Genomic DNA, 18,680 nt, shown 5'->3' with positions numbered 1-18,680 from the left:
TCTCTCCCTTACTCGCCTGTGCCCGCCGGCCCTCGGAACAACTCACCCTGCACTCCTTTGCAAGGATCTCCTTCATCAGCACCCCTGCCGGGCTGTGGGGGACCCTGGCACAGGGACTCGAAGAGCACTCAGTGTGCAGCGGATGGACAGACATTACCTCCCATTTCTCACTTTATCTCCCTGCCCAAACGCGGCAGGACTGACCGTCTGGATGGGGCGTCTCTCCTCCATCACCCGTACCCTCCCTCAAAGTGTGGCTTGTTCAGCCTGGCCAGCAACGTTCCGAATTGGATCATCCTGGGAGGCAATGGGACCAGGTGTCCCCTGCGTTCCCCCTGTTATGGGTTGAATTGTGTGCCCCGCCCCCCACCCTCAGAAAGATATGTTAGAGTCCTCACCTCCAGTATTTCAGCCGTGACCTTATTTGGAAATAAGGTTATTGTAGATGTAATTAGTGAAGATAAGGTCACTGGGGTGGGACCTAATCCAATACGACCGGTACCCTTACAAAAAGGGGAAATTTGGGGCACCTGGCTGGCTCAGTCGGTTAAGCGTCAGACTCTTGATTTCAGTTCGGGTCATGATCTCACGGTTCGTGAGCCGGTTTCTGGCCGATATGATGTGAACGGAGGTGAAGTGTACGTTGTCCGTGGCTCGTCCTCGAGGGCCAGGACTGCCCCCTTGGCTCCCTTGTGGCCCAATGACACGGAGCAGCATCCCTGGACCACAGGACGGGAGCTGGCAGAGAAGTGACGGAGGGCTGCTCCGGGAGCGAGACGTAAACTGCTTTGCTGAAGCCACTCTTGTTTTGGGGTCTCTGTTACCAGAACCAGGAGAGCCGGACGCCCTGGCTTCAACCCCAGGCCCATCGCTGCCTGTCCACGTGACCTTGAGCAAGACACTTAACGTGTCTGTATCTCAGGCTCCTCTCCCAGAGCAGATGAGTAATAAAGATACCCACCCTCCACTAGCCGCCCCGAGGGTCAAATTGTTCTAAATGCCTTGCATATAGTGAGTGCTCCCGTTAGCTTTCATGGCAGCTGGACCCGGGGTGCCGGTGACACACAGGCCCCCTCGGATGCCACTCTCTCTGGGATGGTCCTGGCAGGGCCACGTCTATGCCATCCCTGTACGGCCCCCACGGCTGCTCTGGGAACACACTTTCGGGGCAGAGCTGAACAGAAACCTCGTACACACACAGGGGAGGGGATTAACACGGTTTGCCCGCCGTGAAAAAGCAGAGTCGAAAGTCACTCCTGAAACACGGGGTGTATTTCTTTGTAATAAATGCGACTCTTCAAAAGGCTGCTGCGTTTTACGCATGAACAATTCAGAAGACAAGGACCGTGTCTTTTTCACTATCGACTTCCTGTATTAAATTGCGTGAAATAATCTTCAGTGGGTTGATTTGTACAGACTTCTTCCATATATTTTTTCCTGAAAATAAAACAAGGGGAAAAAAAAAATCAGCAAATGCCTGGTTTCCTAAGGAATCTATTTTTTTTAATATGTAGGAAGAAGGCCACAGACTTTTTACCCGTGTGTTAGCCCCGGGATACGGAATACATTCCAGCCCGAGGAGCTCAAGGGTGAGGGAGGGATGTGTTTTATCATTGCCCTGCGGTTACATTGGGTACTGGCACCGGCATAGTCTGCAGAGGTCTTAGAATTAGATCTCTGTGGACGTGGCTGTAAAGACATCTGTTCATTCCATTCTGTGGGATCATCTCTACTGCTCCTCTGGGGCCCCCAGCGGAAGTGACCAGCCAGCAATGGACCCGCCAGGAAACAGACACCTGATTAGAGAAAATACTGGTGGGTCTCTTCTGAGTTCAAGCCAAGAGCTTGATGGATACACAAATAACTAAGTCAATAAGTAATGTGGGGTTTGGTGTGGGGTTGGGGGGATTTCAGAGAGGGTGGCGAGGGGCAGAGGGACAGGAAGAGAGTCTTAAGCAGGCTTCATGCCCAGCACAGAGCCCAACCCAGGACTCGATCTCATGACTATGGGATCATGACCCGAGCTGAAGTTAAGAGTCGGATGCTTAACCGACTGAGCCACCCAGGTGCCCCAATACTGTGTTTTTTGTTTTGTTTTGTTTTTTACCAAGTTCACCTACGGATCTGCATTAGACGTTTTCTGTCGCTGGCACTCTGAACTATGTGTGGGGTCTGTCCGTGTGAGGGAGAGACTCCAGCTTGCCCTTGGCAACTGCAGCAGCTGGCACGGTCCCTCCCCCCTCCCGCCCCCCTCCCGCCCCCCTCCCCCTCGCCCCCCCCCCCCCCCCCCCCCCCCCGCCTACCTCCCGATGTCTATGCCAAGCAACCTCCTCAGAAAAGCCTTCTGACTCCCCCAGGCCCACTCAGAGCCCTCCCCTGGGGCTCCCAGGGCCCTGGGTGTACCCCACGACCCGCACCCATGTCTGAGCCGCTGGGGGGCGCTATGCCCACATGCGCGCCTCCCACGGAGGGTCTCCGGGCCTGTGCTGGCACCAGTGGTTTCCAAGCACTTAATTTCCGGCTTGTGGCTTTCAGCCCCTCTCTCCCTTCTGCTTGAATTCTCTACCCAGAGGCTGTGCCCGAGCCCAAGTCACTGCTGCGAGGGGGCTTTGGTGAGATACACAGCCGGGGCCTGGGGCCCTTGCGTGGGAAAGACTCGGGGAGGTGGGCCCGCGCTGCCTGCCCGACCGTCCCCACGACTCGGCGGGATCTCGGCTCCGGTGTCCCCCGCCGGCCCCACCTGCTCGGCCGTCACCCCTCCCCCTGCCCCTGCCCCTTGGCCCAGGCCCTCACTGCGAGCGCTGCTCCTTGGCCAGGCTGAGGTTGGCGCAGTCCAGTGCCCGGCGTAGGTCCCGCTGCTGGCGTTTCTGCTGCCGCTCTAGGAGCAGAGTGGAGCGAGCCCTCTGCACCCTCTGCCGGTCCCAGTCCCTGTCTCGCTGCCACTCTTCTTCCCGAAGCCGCTGGAGGGGGGAGAGGCGACTCACCACCACCGCCCCCCCCTCCCCCAGGAAGAGATCCAGGGGATCGCCCGGGAGAATCGGCCTCTCGTTTCACAGATGGGGAAACTGAGGCTCAGAGAGGGGGCAGGCAGGTGAGCAACATCATGCAGGGCATCAGAGGAGACCAGCGCCAGCTGCCAGCCCAGGGCTCCGTGGGCCCTCCTACCCAGACGCTGCCAGTGGGGCGCACTGCTGAACACGGGGATCACCTGGTGGCTTCTAGAACCTACTGAAGCGGCAGCCCCACCCAAGGCCAGCGGGCTCAAGGCCTTGGGGGTGAATTTCTGCATCTCAGCTAACTCCTCATCGGCTTCCAGCCCCCTCTATAAAAACCACTGAGCCCTAGAAGAGGAAACCCCATCAATGCAGAGGGAAGGGGTCGCTCCCAGAAACGTGAGCCGTTCTACCGGCCGTCCTGAGTCTGAATTGTTGGTCAGCTCAGCCTTCTCCTGCAAAAGGAAGCAAAAGCAGGTGGCACCGGGTCTGAAGATGAACACACCTCCTTCCCTTCCGTGGGCTTTAGGGCGGGGCTTCCGCTCACCCGATGAGCAGAAGTAGAGTGTCCAGCGGTGCCCCCCCCCCCCCCCGCCACCGACCTGGGCCTGCCAGCCACCGGGTGCAGACGGGCTGGCAGAGGGCCCGGCCCCCCACCCAGGACCGAGAGGAAGCTGGTGCCCGGTTCTGCCGCCTACAGGGCAAGTCATTTTGCCTGTCTGAGCCTCAGTTTCCTCACCTGTAAAGTGAGGCTACTCACAGCTGCCCTGAGTCATAACACAAGGTGTTTTCGTCAAGAAATACAGGATGCTGGGGCGCCTGGGGGGCTCAGTCGGTTGAGCGTCCGACTTCAGCTCAGGTCATGATCTCACAGTTCATGGGTTCGAGCCCTGTGTCGGGCTCTGTGCTGACAGCTCGGAGCCTGGAACCTGCTTGGGATTCTGTGTCTCCCTCTCTCTCTGCCCCTCCCCTGCTCACACTCTCTCAAAAATGAATAAATGTTTGAAAATTTTTTTAAAAGAATACAGGATGCTGGAGCGCCCTGGGGGGCTCAGTCGGTTAAATGTTTGACTCTTGATTTCAGCTCAGGTCACGATCTCAGGGTTTGTGGGTCCGAGCCCGGAGTTGGGCTCCGAGCTGACAGTACGGAGCCTGCTTGGGATTCTCTCTCTCCCCGTCTCTGCCCGCTTGGGATTCTCTCTCTCCCCCTCTCTGCCCCTGCTCGCTCACTTTCTCTTTCTCTCTCTCTCAAGATAAATAAACTTGGGGAAAAAAAAGAATACGGAGTGCCATGGGGACCTGCTTGCCCTGAACTAAGAGACAGACAGCCTACCTATTCTTTGTCTGACCTCAATTTTCCAAACTGTCTCCATGCAGAGGGGGGAAGTGCTCTGGAGGGCATACAGGGGTGCGGAAGGGGGCAGGCGGATTTCTGAGCGGTGAGGCCTGGTCTAGGCTTTTTTCCCCTTTGCGCTTTTCGGTCTTAATTTTCTATGAAGATTGAAAATCAGATAAAAATGCTGCTCTGAGGACAGGTGGCCGTCCCTCCTTGCCAGACAGTTGGGCTGAATTGTAGGAGTGAAGGACAGAGCAGGGCCTGGCAAGGGCGACCCACATTCCCTGCCAACCTCGGGGCTCTTCCCACCTTGGGCTACTTCCCTGCCTGCCCCCGGCTGTCCCCTCTCACGCAGGGGCTGTTTTCCCTCCCACACTGTTGACCCTGTGCGCCTGGACAAGAGCCAGCAGGGGAGCTCTTCTACCCGCTCCCCCTTTTCTGAGCCAGGCCGCTGCCCCTCCCCCAGTACCTGCCTGCTCAGAAGCTCACACTGACCGTGGCACCTGCCAGCACCCCACCTGGGGTGGTCATCTGCTGACCCTGGGGCAGCCCTTCCACCCTTGCAGGCCTGAGAACTTCCTTCTTCCTGGCTTCTCCGTGATCCCCCCTCCTCTCCAAAGACCTAGTGCCAGCCTATCAGCTGTCACCCCCTGGGCCCAGCCTACCAGTGATCCTCGAACTCCAGTGGGCATCAGAAGAACCCCTGGGGGGCTTTTCTGGCCCCAGACTGTGGGTCTGCCCCAGGATTTCTGGTTCAGAAGGTCTGGGGTGGGGCCTGAGAATCTGCATTTCTCCCAAGTTCCTAGGCAATGCCGATGTTGCCGGTCCAGAGACCCCCACTTTGAGAACATCTGCCCCCACCTTGTCATTACCAAGGATGTCAGCCTCCCTAGTGTCACCCTCAAGTGTCCGGTCCACCACTATTCTGATCTGCCTCTTCTACCCTCTCTCCAGCAGCCCGGTTTTTCAAGTCCTCGCCCCACCCCGGGACCTGCCATCCACTGACCGCGTGCTTTCTACTGTCCTGGCTCTCCTGTGACTTCATTTCCCTCCTCGTTCAGCCCGGAGTCCATGGCTGACACCCCCTGGTGCAGATGCCCTCGGTGCCCTCGAAATTCTCACTTGGGTCAGACATGCCGGGCAGGTCTGTACAGCTAAGCGTGGCCGGGGAACGTCATCTGATTGCACTCACTGAGGACACTTCAAGTTCATGACCTCCAGCCCTGGCTCTGCCTGGCCATCCCTCCCCTTTCTCCTAGGCCATTCTTTTCCAGCTCTCCTAATGACCATTCTCAGTCCTCGAACCCCCAACCTGACCCCCTCACCCTCGGCTGCTGACCTCCCTTCCTGTTTCCCCAGAAAATAGGAGTTCCAGAAGTGAAGCCCACCCCCACAGCCAAGGACGATCAGCCTGAGTTCCCACCCACCCCAAGCTTCAACTAGTGCTCCCAGGGCCTTGTTCTCCTGCCGGGGACACGGGCTCCAGCAAGTCCCCTCTGACGTCAATTTCCCCCTCTCTACTGCGTCGCCCTCGTGGCATAACAAGTATGCTGTTATTTCCATAATCAGAAAAAACAAACGCCTGTCCCCACCAGCTACCACCCCATTTCTCTGCACCTTTTTCAGCAAAACACTTTGAAAGCGGTGTCCGCATCGGTGGGTCTCCACTTCCTGCCTGCCTGTTACCTTTCTGTCCCCCCCACGCCTCCTCCAAAGATGCTCCTGATAGAGTCCCCAGTGACTGCCCCCTGGATCCTGGGTTCAGCCAGCAGCCCAGCCACAGGGTTTGGCCTGGGGGCTCCCCTTGCTGGGTCCCTCCTCCCTCTTTGGCTGCTCCTTCTCAGCCCCCCTCGCTCTCTATAAATGAAGGTGGGGGTGGGGGTTGTCCCATGATTCAGTCCTTAGTCCCCTTCTCCCTGTCTTCACTCATTCCCTGCGTGACCTTAGCCAGGTTCGCTGCTTTAAATACTCTCTGTGTGGCCATGCCTCTATGCTTATGTCTCCAGACCTTGTTCTGAACTCCCGACTATGTATCCAACTGCCTACTGGCTTTAGGTTGTGGCAGAAAATGTTACTTGCCTCCCGGTAGCCATTTTTCTGTCTTCCTCAATAAAACCATTGCCGGCTACCTTGCCGCCTGAAATAAACACTACATTTCCCAGTTAGGGGCAACCTTGTGACTAACTGTTATCCAGTGGAATTTAAGTGGAAGTGTCCTGTGAAACTTCCGAGAAATGTCCTTAGAGTGTTCTTCCTCATTCCTTTTCCTGCTAGATGGACTATGCATGTGAGGGCTGGGGCTCAAGCAGCCACAATGTACTAGGAGGTGGGAGCCAGTTGCCAAGGATGGCAGAATGTTAGTCAGTGACCCTGGAGTTGCCATGTGATGTCTATATGCCAGAAATAAAGTTCTGTTTTATTTAAGATGCTGTTAGTTAGGGTTTTCTGCCATGCTCAGGCATGGAATCCTAACAGATACAGATGTGTAATGCACACTGCACACATATCATTTCCAAAATTGCGCTTGTGACTTCCATTCCCCTATCAACCTGCTCCTCTCGCCCTCTTCCTACCTCTGTAAATGCCAACTCCATCCTTCTCATTGCCCAGGCCACAAGGCCTGGAGTAATCCTTAACTCCTCTGGGTCTCATATGCCCCACCCAACCCTTCAACCAATGCTGCTCACTCTACTTTCAAAATAGATCCAGAATCTGACCATTTCTCAGCACCCTGGCTGCCAGGGCCCTGGACCAGCCAACATCATCTCTCACCTTGACCGCTGCAACAGCCTCCGTAACAGGCCCTCTCCTCCCATCCCCCCCCCCCCCCACCCCAATAGAGCCTTTTGTCGAAACAGCAGCAAGAGGGATCCTGCCACACGTGTCACTCCTCTCAAAACCCTCCGGTGCTCCTCATCTCCATCACAGAAAAGCTCTTCCCCATGGGCTGCCAGGACCTTGACCTTCCCCCTCCCAGACCTCTTCCTCTCCCTCCCCCCTCATTCCTCCACAGCCCACCAGGCTCCCTGCTCTTCTCTACTCCTGCCTCAATGCCTTGTCCTTGCAGTTCATCCCCTGGTGGTCCTTCCTCCGATATTTGCAATATTTGCAATACTCGCGTGGTGCACTCCCTCCCCTCCTTCAGGTCTTTGTTCCAATGTCACTTCCCAGTCCCCTGGGGACCCTTCTCAAACTCAGCACCTTTCATCCCCTTGGCCCAGCCTTACTTCCACCCCAGTACATATCTCCCTACCTCCCCAAACGTAAACCCCTTGAGAGCTGCTTCTAGGGACAAGTACAGCAGCGGTGAGAACTAGACGGCTGCAGGAAGGCAGCGGGTGGTACAGGTCTGCGGCTGGGGGCTGGGGGCTGGGGGCTGGGGGCTGGGGTGGGGGATGGGCGGGCAGGTACCAGCTTCTCCTGGATTTGCTGCTTCTGAACCAGACGGATCTGCTCCAGCTGCTCCCGGGTCATGCCCTTCCAGCGGTCGGGGACCACGCGGTGGGGCCCGAAGGAGCTGGCTGCCTGCTGCGGGTTCTCGGAGAGCAGGTCCCCACGCAGCAGGTTGGAGATCTCGGCCAAGTCGTCTTCTTGTTCTTGTTTTTTCTCCCGAGTCTTCCTTTCCACTGACTCGGTGGCCTGCACAGGGGAGGACGGACAGTGAGGAAGATGCCCTGGGTGACCCCGTGGGGACTGAGGCAAGGCTGGCGCATCTCACTGGGGTCTCTTGAAGGAAGACAATGGTAAAGTGCGCCTGGGACAGGTGGGGCGGGGGCGGAGAGTGGGCAGGCGCGCAGGCGCGGGGAGGCCCTTGGACCCTGGCTGCCTGGGTGACGGGGGGCGCGAGGGCTGGGCTGAGGGAGCCCCCCCTCTGCACTGATTTGTCGAAGCGGGGAGCGGCCTCCCCAGGTTAGGCCACCATCTCCCCCAGGGCAGGGCTGCGTGCCCCTCCCAGTGGCCCTGGTCCCCTTGGGCGGCCGCAGGCCGCAGAGAACACCCGCCAGAGTGATTCACAACGGCGGCGACCCCTCAAAGGTGAAAATGCTCTCGATGCACGTCTGCCACGGGCCCCGGGGACAGACAGATTCCGGGTCAGATCCCTGCTCCGGGGAGGGTGAGGAGTGGAGGGACAGGGCCCTGGCCATGTGACCGGAGCAAGTCACGCCCCCTCTCTGGGCTGCAGCCGGTTCTCGGCTTGGTGTTACCCGTTCTCTCTAGCAGCAAACAGGGCGCTGTGCTGCCGTGACGAGCCCGGACTCACGCACTGAGTTAATTAAACAATTAATTCGTTGTTTGTTTATCGACTAATCATACCCCTCTGGCCGGGGAAGGTAGTTGGACGACAGTGCGCTAAACGGGCCAACACGCTGCGTGTATTAACTCGTTTAATCCCACGACGACCTCACGAGCACGTGTGACAGTCATTGCCGCTGGTCACAAACTATCTCCCCAGCTCCTCCTGCAAGGTGGCGCAGCCGTACTTCCCCACCTGCTTAGAGCGCTCGTGGCCACGTGGCTTCCCCGGGCCCGTGAAGTGTGAGCAGAGGTGACTGTCCTGAGAGGATGAGGTGGGGGTTCGGGGGGGTGGGGGGAGGGACAGGACACGTTCTCCTGGGGGAGCAGCCCTCTTCTCCCAGGGGGACACCCTCCAGTGCCGGCCTCCTCTGCGGAGCCGGACCGGCCCGCCCGCAAGTGGCTCCGGAGGACGGTTACCTGGGCCTCTGCCTGGATGCTCCGGCCTGTTTCCACCCAGGAGCAGAGCCGCAAAAGCCGACGGCGGCTTCCCCGGGCGCGGGGGGCGTGGCCTGGGGGCGTGGCCTGGCAGCTCGCGCGCACGCGCGGAGCTGGGGGACCCGAGAGGGCTGGCGCGGTGCAGGCGCTCGCCGCGGAGGTTACCGAGTGAGAGCGTCGGCGAGTGCGGCCACACGGTTTCCGAGAAGGCCAAGGGCGGTCCCCCAGCGGGAGGGCTCGCTAAATGATCCGCTGAGCCAATGAGCGAGCGACTAAATGAATGGCCGGAAGAGCGGCCACAATGCACAGCACCCGGCGCCCGGCACCCAGTACGCAGCACACAGTACCTGGCATATAGCACCTGGCACGCAGTACACAGCATCCAGCACCAAGCACCCAGCACCCGGCACCCAGTACACGGCACTCAGCTCACAGCCCATAGTATACAGCACACAGCACCAAGCACCCAGCACACGGCACCCAGCACCCAATACACAATACCCAGCTCACGGCACCCAGCACCCAGCACCCAGCACCCAGCTCCCAGCACCCAGCTCACGGCACAGAGTACCCAGCACACGGTACACAAAAGCCCTATCTACCATGAATTCTCTGCGGGCCCTGGAGCAGGTGACCTCTCCTCTCGGGCATCGTCTGCACACAAGGCAAGGACCAGAGGACGTCTAAGATGGCCTTCGGTCTGCCGGCTGGTGCCTCGGTCTGCCCTTGGTCTCCCCCCATCCCCGGCAGTTTGTCCTCCTCGGTCCCCGCCCCACCGCCCCACCCCCCACCCCCTGCCCCGCTGAAAACCAACATTCTCTTTGGTCTCTGGTCCCGCCTCTCCGGGAGGTTTTGATTACATAAATGTCCCACCAGCAGGACATTTTTGAGCTTGTGTCTCCAATATATTTATCTCACAGCGTGATACCATTAGACCACACATGAACAGTGCTTCATAATACATACACATGCACACATGGGAGTTAAACTCGGCCAGGCTGCAAAAACACTGGAGCAGAGTTCTCCTATCCCTTCCTGCTCTCCAGCTCATCGTCCCGCCTGCCCTACTCCACAGACCACAGTTCTGGGCAACCAGTTCACCGGATAAATGAATCCAGGGCGGCCCCCATCCCACCCAGGAAGTAGAACTGCATTTGTAAAGAAGTCTGGAGCCGGGGTCCGATTAACTGGAGGAATAGAGAGCTTGAAGCAAGGCCAGTGAGGGACCGGGCGGAGCAAAAGGCCGGAGGTGGAGAGTTTGGGAGGAGGTCCCGCAGAGTTTAGAGAGGAGGGAGGTGTCAGGAGCCCCGATCATCAACATGATGATTGCTGCCCTTAGTGAGTGCCAGGACCTGGTCTTGATGAGGATGAGCTCTGAGAGGTGACAAAGAAGTGAGACCAAGACAGGATGCCAGAGCAGTGCTGGATGGCCGTTTAGGTAGATGTCACTGTCCTCGGTGTTAGAGAAGAATCTGAGGTTTGCAGAGTTTAGTCAAGCCCACCGCACGCCCCCCCCCCCCTCCATCCCCAGGCTCCCAAGCTCAGGAGCAGGGGAGGGGGCGCACTCAATCTGTACCAGGGCAGCCCCCGGGGGGGGCCATGTGGATTGTGTGGTGTGAGCCGGTGAAGGGCTGAGCTTGGGACTTGGGACGGGGAGACTGGGGCGTCCCGAGAGCTACCTGGTTCCTGTTGAATTCTTTCACAGCTGCACAAACCGCCTTTCTGGTGGCACTTTCCAGACTCTGTAAATGCTTGGCCGTTTCATCAAACTGCAGCCTTGTCTTGAAGTAGAGGTCCTCTGAAAGGAAGCGAAACGCAGTCACACCTCGCTTGCCCACCCAGAGCTCCTTCCCAGGTGCGCAGAGCACCCTGTGGAGTGTCCAGCCACGCGTCTCTTCTTATCCTGCCCTCACCCAGAGAGAGGGGATGCTGAAGGCTGCTGGGACACTTAGATGAGGTGATTCAGGTAGAGCTCTTGGGTGCAGGCCCCAAGGGTCAGCATCACTACCGGGGATCAGTAAGGTCTGCTGCCGATTGGTGATGTCTGCTGGGGATGGGTAAATTCTGCTGGGGATTGGTGATGTCTGCTGTGGTCCTGGGCTGGGGCCCTCATCCATCTTCTTACAATGGACAAGGGAGCTCTGCTGTGGGGACCAGATGGGGCTCCGCAGAGGAGGGGTGTCAGAGTGGGGAGATATTCATGCAGTGACACTAGGAGGACTTTTCCAGGCCAATGAGCAGCAGCAGCAGCAGCAGAAGAGGTTAACGTGGAACATCCAAACAACAAAAGGTAAAGATCTGGACTCAGATAAGAGCAGGCTCCTATCCCAGCCCAGACACTCCCTAGCTCTGCAAACCTGAACTATTACCCAACCTTTCCGAGCCTCCAGCCCTCATCTGGGAAGCAGGACAACTCCTACACTGCAGGGTTGTTACTTTAAAAAAAAGAAAAAGCCACCGATCCAAAGGTCCTTCACGTGGTGTTTGTGCCCCATGGCATCCTCCTGATGTCCAAACACAAGAGCAAACTCCAGCCGTGAGGCAGGGGCCTCCGTTCCACTTGAGCTTCATCTGTCTTCCCCTCCTTCATTCATCCTTTCAGTTGACACAGCGCCACGAGGAGGTACACACAGGACTGTGCCCTTTGCAGGGCACAAAGTGTGTAGTGACGGGCAAGACAGAAAGGGTTCTTCCTGCCTTTGGCGAACTTACTGTCTGGGCGATGAGCCAGGTCATAAACAGGTGAACCCCGAAAGAGATCTATGAATGCACACTGCGGAAGTGCTGTAGGGGGAAAGGGTCCTGGGAGGGGACTCGCTGGGAATACCTGGCTAGGCAGACGGGGATGGGGAGGAAGAGAGGAAGAGTGCTTCTCTGGGAGGAAGTGACCTTGGAGCTGAGGTCTGGAAGGACAAGAAGCTGGGTGGAGAGCAGGTGCAACGGGTCTGACGTGAGCAAGGATCTGTCGGCACCCAGCAGTGAAAGGAAGCCAAGTGGCTGGAACACAGTGAGTGGGGTAGGGGGCACAAGGTGACACAGGGGCTGAGCAGTGGCCCAGCACGCAGGGCCCTGTAGGCTACAGAGGATTTTGCATTTTGTTCCAGAGGTAAGAGGGAAGCCATTGGAGGGTTTTAAGCTGGGATGGAGGGAGTGGGGGTGACATTGTTTAAAAATCAGCACTCTGACTGCTATGTTGAGAAGAGACCAGAAAGGACAAGAAAGAACATGAAGGACTATTAGAAAGCCCTTGGTGTGGTCCCTCCAGGTGATTAAAAAAAAAAAAAAAAAAAAAAAAAAGGTGGTGACTCATATCACTGTGGTGACAGCAGGGATGGGAGAAGCGGGCCATTCAAGAGACATGCAGGAGGTGGAAGGACAGGAATTGAGGATGGCCTGAGAACAAGGGTGGCTCAAGGAGGACTCCTGGGTTTGTGACTTGACTAGGGAAGGAGGTGTCATTGATGGAGGGGAGGATGGTGGGGGGAGGAGCAGAGCCAGAGGGAAGTTCAGGGTTACTCTCCAGGCTGTTCTGAAGTGCCTGGGGAGATGTCCAGGGGCAGTTCAAAGACCAAGTCCAGGGAGATGTCCAGGGGGCAGTTCAAGGACTAAGTCCGAGGCTGAGACAAAGTCTTTTAGCCAGAGATGGACATGTGGAGAGCCTGGGAGGTGGCTGAGATCTTGAAAGCCCTACGGATGCACTGTTCAACAGATATCTATGTGCCGAGAACGAAAGACAGAGCAGTGAATAAGACAGAGCAAATCTCCTGCCTTCAACGAGCCTGGGATAGGATGCTGGGGAGAGGGATGACAAATACATAACCATACAGTATGTCAGTGATGGGGCTTTGCAGAAAAATACAGCAAGGAAAGGGATACAGAGTATGGGCATGGGGGAGGGTACGGGGTTGCAATTTAAAATAGTGGTCAGGGGAGAGACCTCTCTGGTAAGATGGCATTTCATCAAAGACCCAAAGAAGGATAAGGGGCAAGCCATGCAGATATATGGGGAAATGTTTCCAGGCAGAGGAAACAGTAGGTGCAAAGGCCCTGAGGCAGAAGTGAGCCTGACACACTTAACATTCTGAGTGAGGAAGCCAGTGTGGCCAGGATGAAATGAATGAAAGGCAGCGTGGTAGGGGATCGTTCCAGACTACGAAAACCTTCCCGGTCCTTGAGATGAATCTGGTGCTTATTCTGAGTAAAATGAGAAGCTATTGGAAGGGTGTGCGCAAAAGATCTAGCTTAATTTTTAGCAGGATCATCCTGGTCACTGGGTTGAGAAGCAACTATAGAGGGCCAAGGGCAGAAGCACGGAGACCACCTGCAGGCGATTGCAAAAATCGCGCTGAGAGATGCTGACAGCTTAGCCCAGAGGGGTAAGAGTGGAGGTGGAGAGAGGCGGTTGTGATTTGGGGTGATTTGCTGCTGACTGGACATGGCATTTGAGACCAAGGAAGGAGTCAAGACGCCTTGGGGTTGGGGCTTGAGCAACTGGAACAACGGAGTTCCCATTGACAGGGGTGGCGGTTCACGGGGGGCAGGCCAGGGTGTCTTGTGTTGACTCTGATAAGTTCGTTAGACACCCAAGAGCAGATAAACATCCAGAGGTGACAGGACGTGTGAGATGAGATTCAGGGAAGAAACCAGGCTGGAAGGGTACGTTTGGGGGAATGATGGCCTATAGGTGGTATCTACGACACGAGTTGAGAGCGCCAAGAGACCGAGTGTGGTTGAGGCAGGCGGGGCGCAGAGGGCACTGGTAAGCAACAACACCCGGAGGTTGGTTCGGAAGGGGAGGAGAAACCAACCAGGGGGCCGGGGAAGGGGAGCCGCGATGAGAGCGGGTCCTGGAAGCTGGCGGAAGAAGTATTTCCAGGAGGAAGAGATGACCAGCTATGGCACAGGCCGCGGATGAAGGAGCCGCCTGAAAACAGAGCTCGGATGCAGCAGCTTGGGGGTCACCTTGGGGCGCCCGGGTGGCTCCGGCGGTTAGGCGTCCGACCTCGGCTCAGGTCATGATCTCGCCGTTCGTGAGCTCGAGCCCCGCGTCAGGCTTTGTTGCTGCCAGTTGGGAGCCTGGAGCCCGTTTCAGGTTCTGTGCCTCCCTCTCTCTCCGTTCCTCCCCCACTCGCACTCTTTCTCTCAAAACTAAATAAAAATTACCAAAAAAAAAATTTTTTTTTTAAAACAAAAAAAAGAAAACACCGGTCACCTTAGTGCAGGCAGAGTTTACTGGACTTGTTGCAACTGCCTCAGGGATGGAGGTTGTTCAGGTCTTGGAGGCTTTGCCAGAGGGGTTCCCTGGGCCTGGAGGGTCCTGGTGAGGACATGTGACCCCTGAGCCCTAGGCGCACCCTACCCCCAACCCCCCTCCCCCCCCCCCCCCCCCATCCAGGTGCAGGTGGGTTTTTCACCTGCACCTGGCTGGAGCCCGGCGGGAGCACAGAGTTGCAAGCTCAGAAATGAAGACGTTTACATCCTGGAACACAGGCTCTTTCCCCGGCGGCCAACACAGCACAGTGGTAGGACGTGAAACACCAAACAAAGCAGGGGGAAACCCACGGGTTTGATTGGTCGGAGAAAGTATTGAGACCGGTTTGTCCCTTTTGGCTTCATTACCTGCACATCTTTGGTGGGCACGGGCACTCTCCCGTTCCCTCTGCTGTTGTAAGGACCATTCTCGGTTTTGTTCCTCCTGGAATTTCTTCCTCTCGTGGAAGTTTAAATCCTCTCCCATGAATTTCTGCATTCCCGATACTGTATTCCGAATATCGTTATCTGACTGCCTGGCTGGGAGATCTTTCCTGAGGGCTAGGGGGTCAGATAGGTCAAATTCACGGCGAGTTTCTGGCTTCTGGAAGGTCTGCTGGAAATCATTGATGGCTTTACAGAGGCTTTTCCTATCTCTCCTTTCTCGGCCTTCTAATATGCATGTGATTTTGTCATTTTGCCTCATTTCAGCAGCTAGAAGAGACATAGCATACCCACCCATAAGATTAAGGTTCAGAGAAAAAATAAATTTGAATCTGCCTTAAAAAATAATTTCTAGTGATTCTAAAAGCAATATAAGCCTTCAAAATAGTACCACAACCATTAAAGAATTAGTATTTTTAAAAAAAATTTTTAATGTTTATTTTTGAAAGAGAGAGAGAGCAAGCGAGCGAGTAAGCGGGGGAGGGGCAGACAGAGAGGGAGACACAGAATCTGAAGCAGGCTCCAGGCTCCAAGCTGTCAGCACAGAGCTCAACGCGGGGCTCGAACTCACAAACCACAAGATCATCATCTGAGCTGAAGTTGGACACTTAACTGACTGAGCCACCCAGGCGCCCCAAAATTAGTATTCTGAATATACAAAGAGTACCTACAAATCAGTTTAAAAAACCAAACAACCAAAGAAAATAATGGGCCAAGAATAGGTACATATGTGTCTGTCCTATCATTGTTGTAAGTTTTATTTATCTTGTAAGAATTATTTTGTTCAAGTTTGTTTATTTATTTATTTATTTATTTATTTAGAGTGTGAGAGCGGGAAAAGGGCGGGGGGGGGAGAAAGAGAGAGAGAGAGAGAGAGAGAGAGAGGGAGAATCTCAAGCAGGCCCCACGCCCAGTGAGGAGCCCAATGTGGGGCTCGATCCCACAAACTGTGAGATCATGACCTGAGCCAAAATCAAGAGTCCCATGCTTAACCGACTGAGCCACCTAGGTGCCCCAGGTTTGAATTATTTTTAAACATGACAAAGGTAAACTGCTTAGGAACTAGAGAATGGTACAAAGAAAAAAATAAATTTCCCTTGTATTCCATCATTCCAACATCACCACTGCTGACATTTTGGTCTATTTCCTTTCTGTCTTTTTCTAAGCTTATTTCTCTTTATATATTTTAACATTTAATGGGTAGCCCATGGTATATACAATTTTGCATCCTGCTTCTTTCTATTTAAAAAATCCTTATAGTGCTTTAAGAAGAAATAAGCTGGACCTGTTGCACCTGATGTGGGAAAGTGAATTCTATTTGGAATTTTTAAAAAAATGTTTATTATTTTGTAAGAGAGAGCTCGCGCGCAGGTGGGGCAGGGGCAGAGAGTGAGAGATAATCTTAAGCAGGCCCCACACTCAGCAAGGAGCCCCACTCAGGGCTCTATCCCATGAACCATGAGATCATGACCTGAGTCAAAATCAAGAATCAGACACTTAACCTACTGAGCCACCACTCAGGGCTCTATCCCATGAACCATGAGATCGTGACCTGAGTCAAAATCAAGAATCAGACACTTAACCTACTGAGCCACCCAGGCGCCCCTGTTTGGAATTATCTCAGAGCTCCGACAGTATCTTATCTTGTTCTGAGTCACCACAGCCAGTGTGAACCAAGAGTGTCCCTATGTCCTCTGGTGCAAGCAGCTATCCCCAGGAGAAGGTCTGAAACTTTTTGGCAGAGGATGGTGTGTGTGTTTAAGGGTTTTCAGGTCCGGTTTTTAAAGAAAACTGAGAACAGGGACGCCTGGGCGCATCAGTCGGTTAAGCGTCCGAACTTCGGCTCAGGTCATGATCTCACAGTTTGTGAGTTCCAGCCCCGCATCGGGCTCTGTGCTGACAGCTCAGAGAGTGGAGCCTGCTTGGGATTCTGCGTGTGTGTGTCTCTCTCTGTGTCCCCCCGGCTCGCACACACTCTCTCTTTCTCTCAAAAATAAACATAAATTTTTATGTCCTCGGGGTTATGTTCTCGGGTTTATGTTCCCGAGAACAATGTACATTTACCCTCACAATACATTTCCTACACCCCCCATAGAATTCAATAGCTGTTTTCCTTTCAAGAGAGAAAGAATCAGCACATTAAGTTAACTGAGCACAAACAATGGTGAAATTTTAAAAGGACGAAGAGTGTGAAAATGACAAGCTTTTACACTTTTGAAGCAATGAGGACCGGAGTCTAGAGTTATACAGCCCCAGACTGCTAGCTAGGCTTCGAGAGATGCTCACCAAAAGTTTCATGTCTAGCTTTTTCGGTTGCTTCTTTAATCTTCTGGTCATGAACCTGAGCATCCCAGGCGTCTGTGTCTCCCTGGAAATGGAAAACAAAGGGGGAGGAGTTACAGCCAGATCATTTTAGTCGGTTGATAACAATCCTACTGATCTTTTTTTAAGCCTTGTTCCACTGTTAACTAGTTGTCTTAGGTACACATCAGTTCTTTTCATACCTTTTCAGCCTGTCCCCAGAGCTTCCTTCTCCCTTTCTCTTAGTTGATAGGTATCTGCAGAACAGAACAACTCCTCCTCTAGGAAGCACTGATGTCCTCTCCCAGTCTCAGTCTGTGCACCCCTGACACCCCATGCTCCCCTCCCTCACAGCCCTGATTCCACTGCTGTGAGCAGTGGACCATTTTTGGTTTTTGTAATATAGTTAATTTTTTTTAGAGTATGTTATTTATTTATTTATGCGAATTCAAGTTAGTTAACATACAGCGCAGTATCGGTTTCAGGAATAGAACCCAGTAATTTATAACTTACATACAACACCCAGTGCTGATCCCAAGTGCACTCGCTCCTTAATGCTCATCACCCATGTAGCCCAGCTCCGCAGCAGCCGCCCCCCCCCCCCCCCGCAACCTCCGGTTTGTTTTCTGTATTTATAATTTTTTAGTGTTTATTTTTGAGAGAGAGACAGACAGAGTGTGAGTGGGGGAGGGGTAGAGAGCGAGGGAGACACAGAATCCGAAGCAGGCTCCAGGCTCTGAGCTGTCAGCACAGAGCCCAATGCGGGGCTCGAACCCACAAACTGTGAGATCATGACCTGAGCCGAAGTGCGAGGCTCAACCGAAGAGCCACCTAGGCGGCCCTGTCTTCTGTATTTAAGAGTCTCTTACGGTTTGCTAATGTGACCGTTTTAATGCCAGAGTCCATCGGGCCATGAACTCTGCAAGGTCAGGCAGGGATTGCCATATTCCTCATTTCCTGGGCCCAGCTGGGGCGTGCCACAAAACAGTAACTCGCTGGCATGTGTCAAATGAATAGACTGGAAGGAACCCCCGGTGGTGCAGAAAATCCGGCTCAGAGAAACGAGACCCGCCTTCCGGTCTCTGACTAGCCACTCACTGCAGGCAAGCTCCGTCCCTGCTGCAGGACTCAGTTTGCCTGTCCTGCAAGTGAGAGGGTAGGTGTCTGCGAAGGGCTTCCCCCTCTTCGGCAGTTAACACGACGAGCTGGTGCCCTTTGGGGCCGTGCTTGGATCAGCAGTTTCGCTGCAAGGGCTCATCCCTGGTCTCCGCCGCCCGCCCCTCGCTGCCCGCCCCCCCCCCCCCCATTCCCACCAGGTAGAGGTCCTCACCCCGATGATCCTGTTCCTGGCGTTGAAGATCCGTTTCTGCCGGCACAGCTCCCCATGCGTCCTCTTGGCCAGGCTTAAGTACCGCTCCAGGTCTCTGGGCTGCGCTATCTCCATGGCTGGAAATCGCGAAGAAACTCTGAGGGGGGTTTAAGACAAACGAGATGAAAAAGGAAAGACAACCACAATAAAACAAGCTGCAGCCTAAGCCAGGCTGGCTCCCTAGGAGGCCGGGCGGGTGCGAATCGAGCCGGCTCCGCAAGCTTTCAGTCCTCCTGCGACCTCTCCAAGCCCCGCT

At 55.0% G+C, this 18,680-nt stretch overlaps 2 protein-coding genes across 3 annotated transcripts in view; one reads left to right on the top strand and one right to left on the bottom strand.

Annotated features, from left to right (window-relative positions):
- Positions 1-1,250: 1,250 nt before the first annotated feature.
- RIBC2 (RIB43A domain with coiled-coils 2) lies at positions 1,251-18,675 on the bottom strand. 2 transcript variants are annotated; one of them, XM_060656105.3, is made up of 7 exons: positions 18,386-18,672; positions 17,041-17,122; positions 14,680-15,024; positions 10,740-10,858; positions 7,741-7,968; positions 2,794-2,960; positions 1,251-1,437 (listed from the first exon to the last, which is right to left on the bottom strand). In XM_060656105.3, the coding sequence occupies exons 1-7, from the start codon at positions 18,497-18,499 to the stop codon at positions 1,359-1,361; spliced, it is 1,134 nt and encodes a 377-aa protein (XP_060512088.1). In that variant the 5' UTR covers positions 18,500-18,672; the 3' UTR covers positions 1,251-1,358. The 2 variants fall into 2 exon arrangements, with proteins under 2 accessions (XP_060512088.1, XP_060512089.1); XM_060656106.3 differs by lacking the exon at positions 2,794-2,960 and having other exon boundaries at positions 18,386-18,675.
- SMC1B (structural maintenance of chromosomes 1B) overlaps positions 11,956-18,680 on the top strand; it is an 82,890-nt gene continuing 76,165 nt past the window's right edge. The window contains exon 1 of the mRNA XM_078449318.2: positions 11,956-12,067. The gene's annotated coding sequence lies outside the window, so the exon portion shown is untranslated. The remainder of the gene's footprint in view (positions 12,068-18,680) is intronic.

The sequence above is a fragment of the Panthera onca genome, chromosome B4 (assembly GCF_046562875.1).
Source record: "Panthera onca isolate mPanOnc1 chromosome B4, mPanOnc1 haplotype 2, whole genome shotgun sequence".
NCBI lineage: Eukaryota > Metazoa > Chordata > Mammalia > Carnivora > Felidae > Panthera > Panthera onca.
The sequence above is the reverse complement of the archived record's forward strand: the minus strand, read 5'-3'. Positions and strand labels throughout refer to the sequence as shown.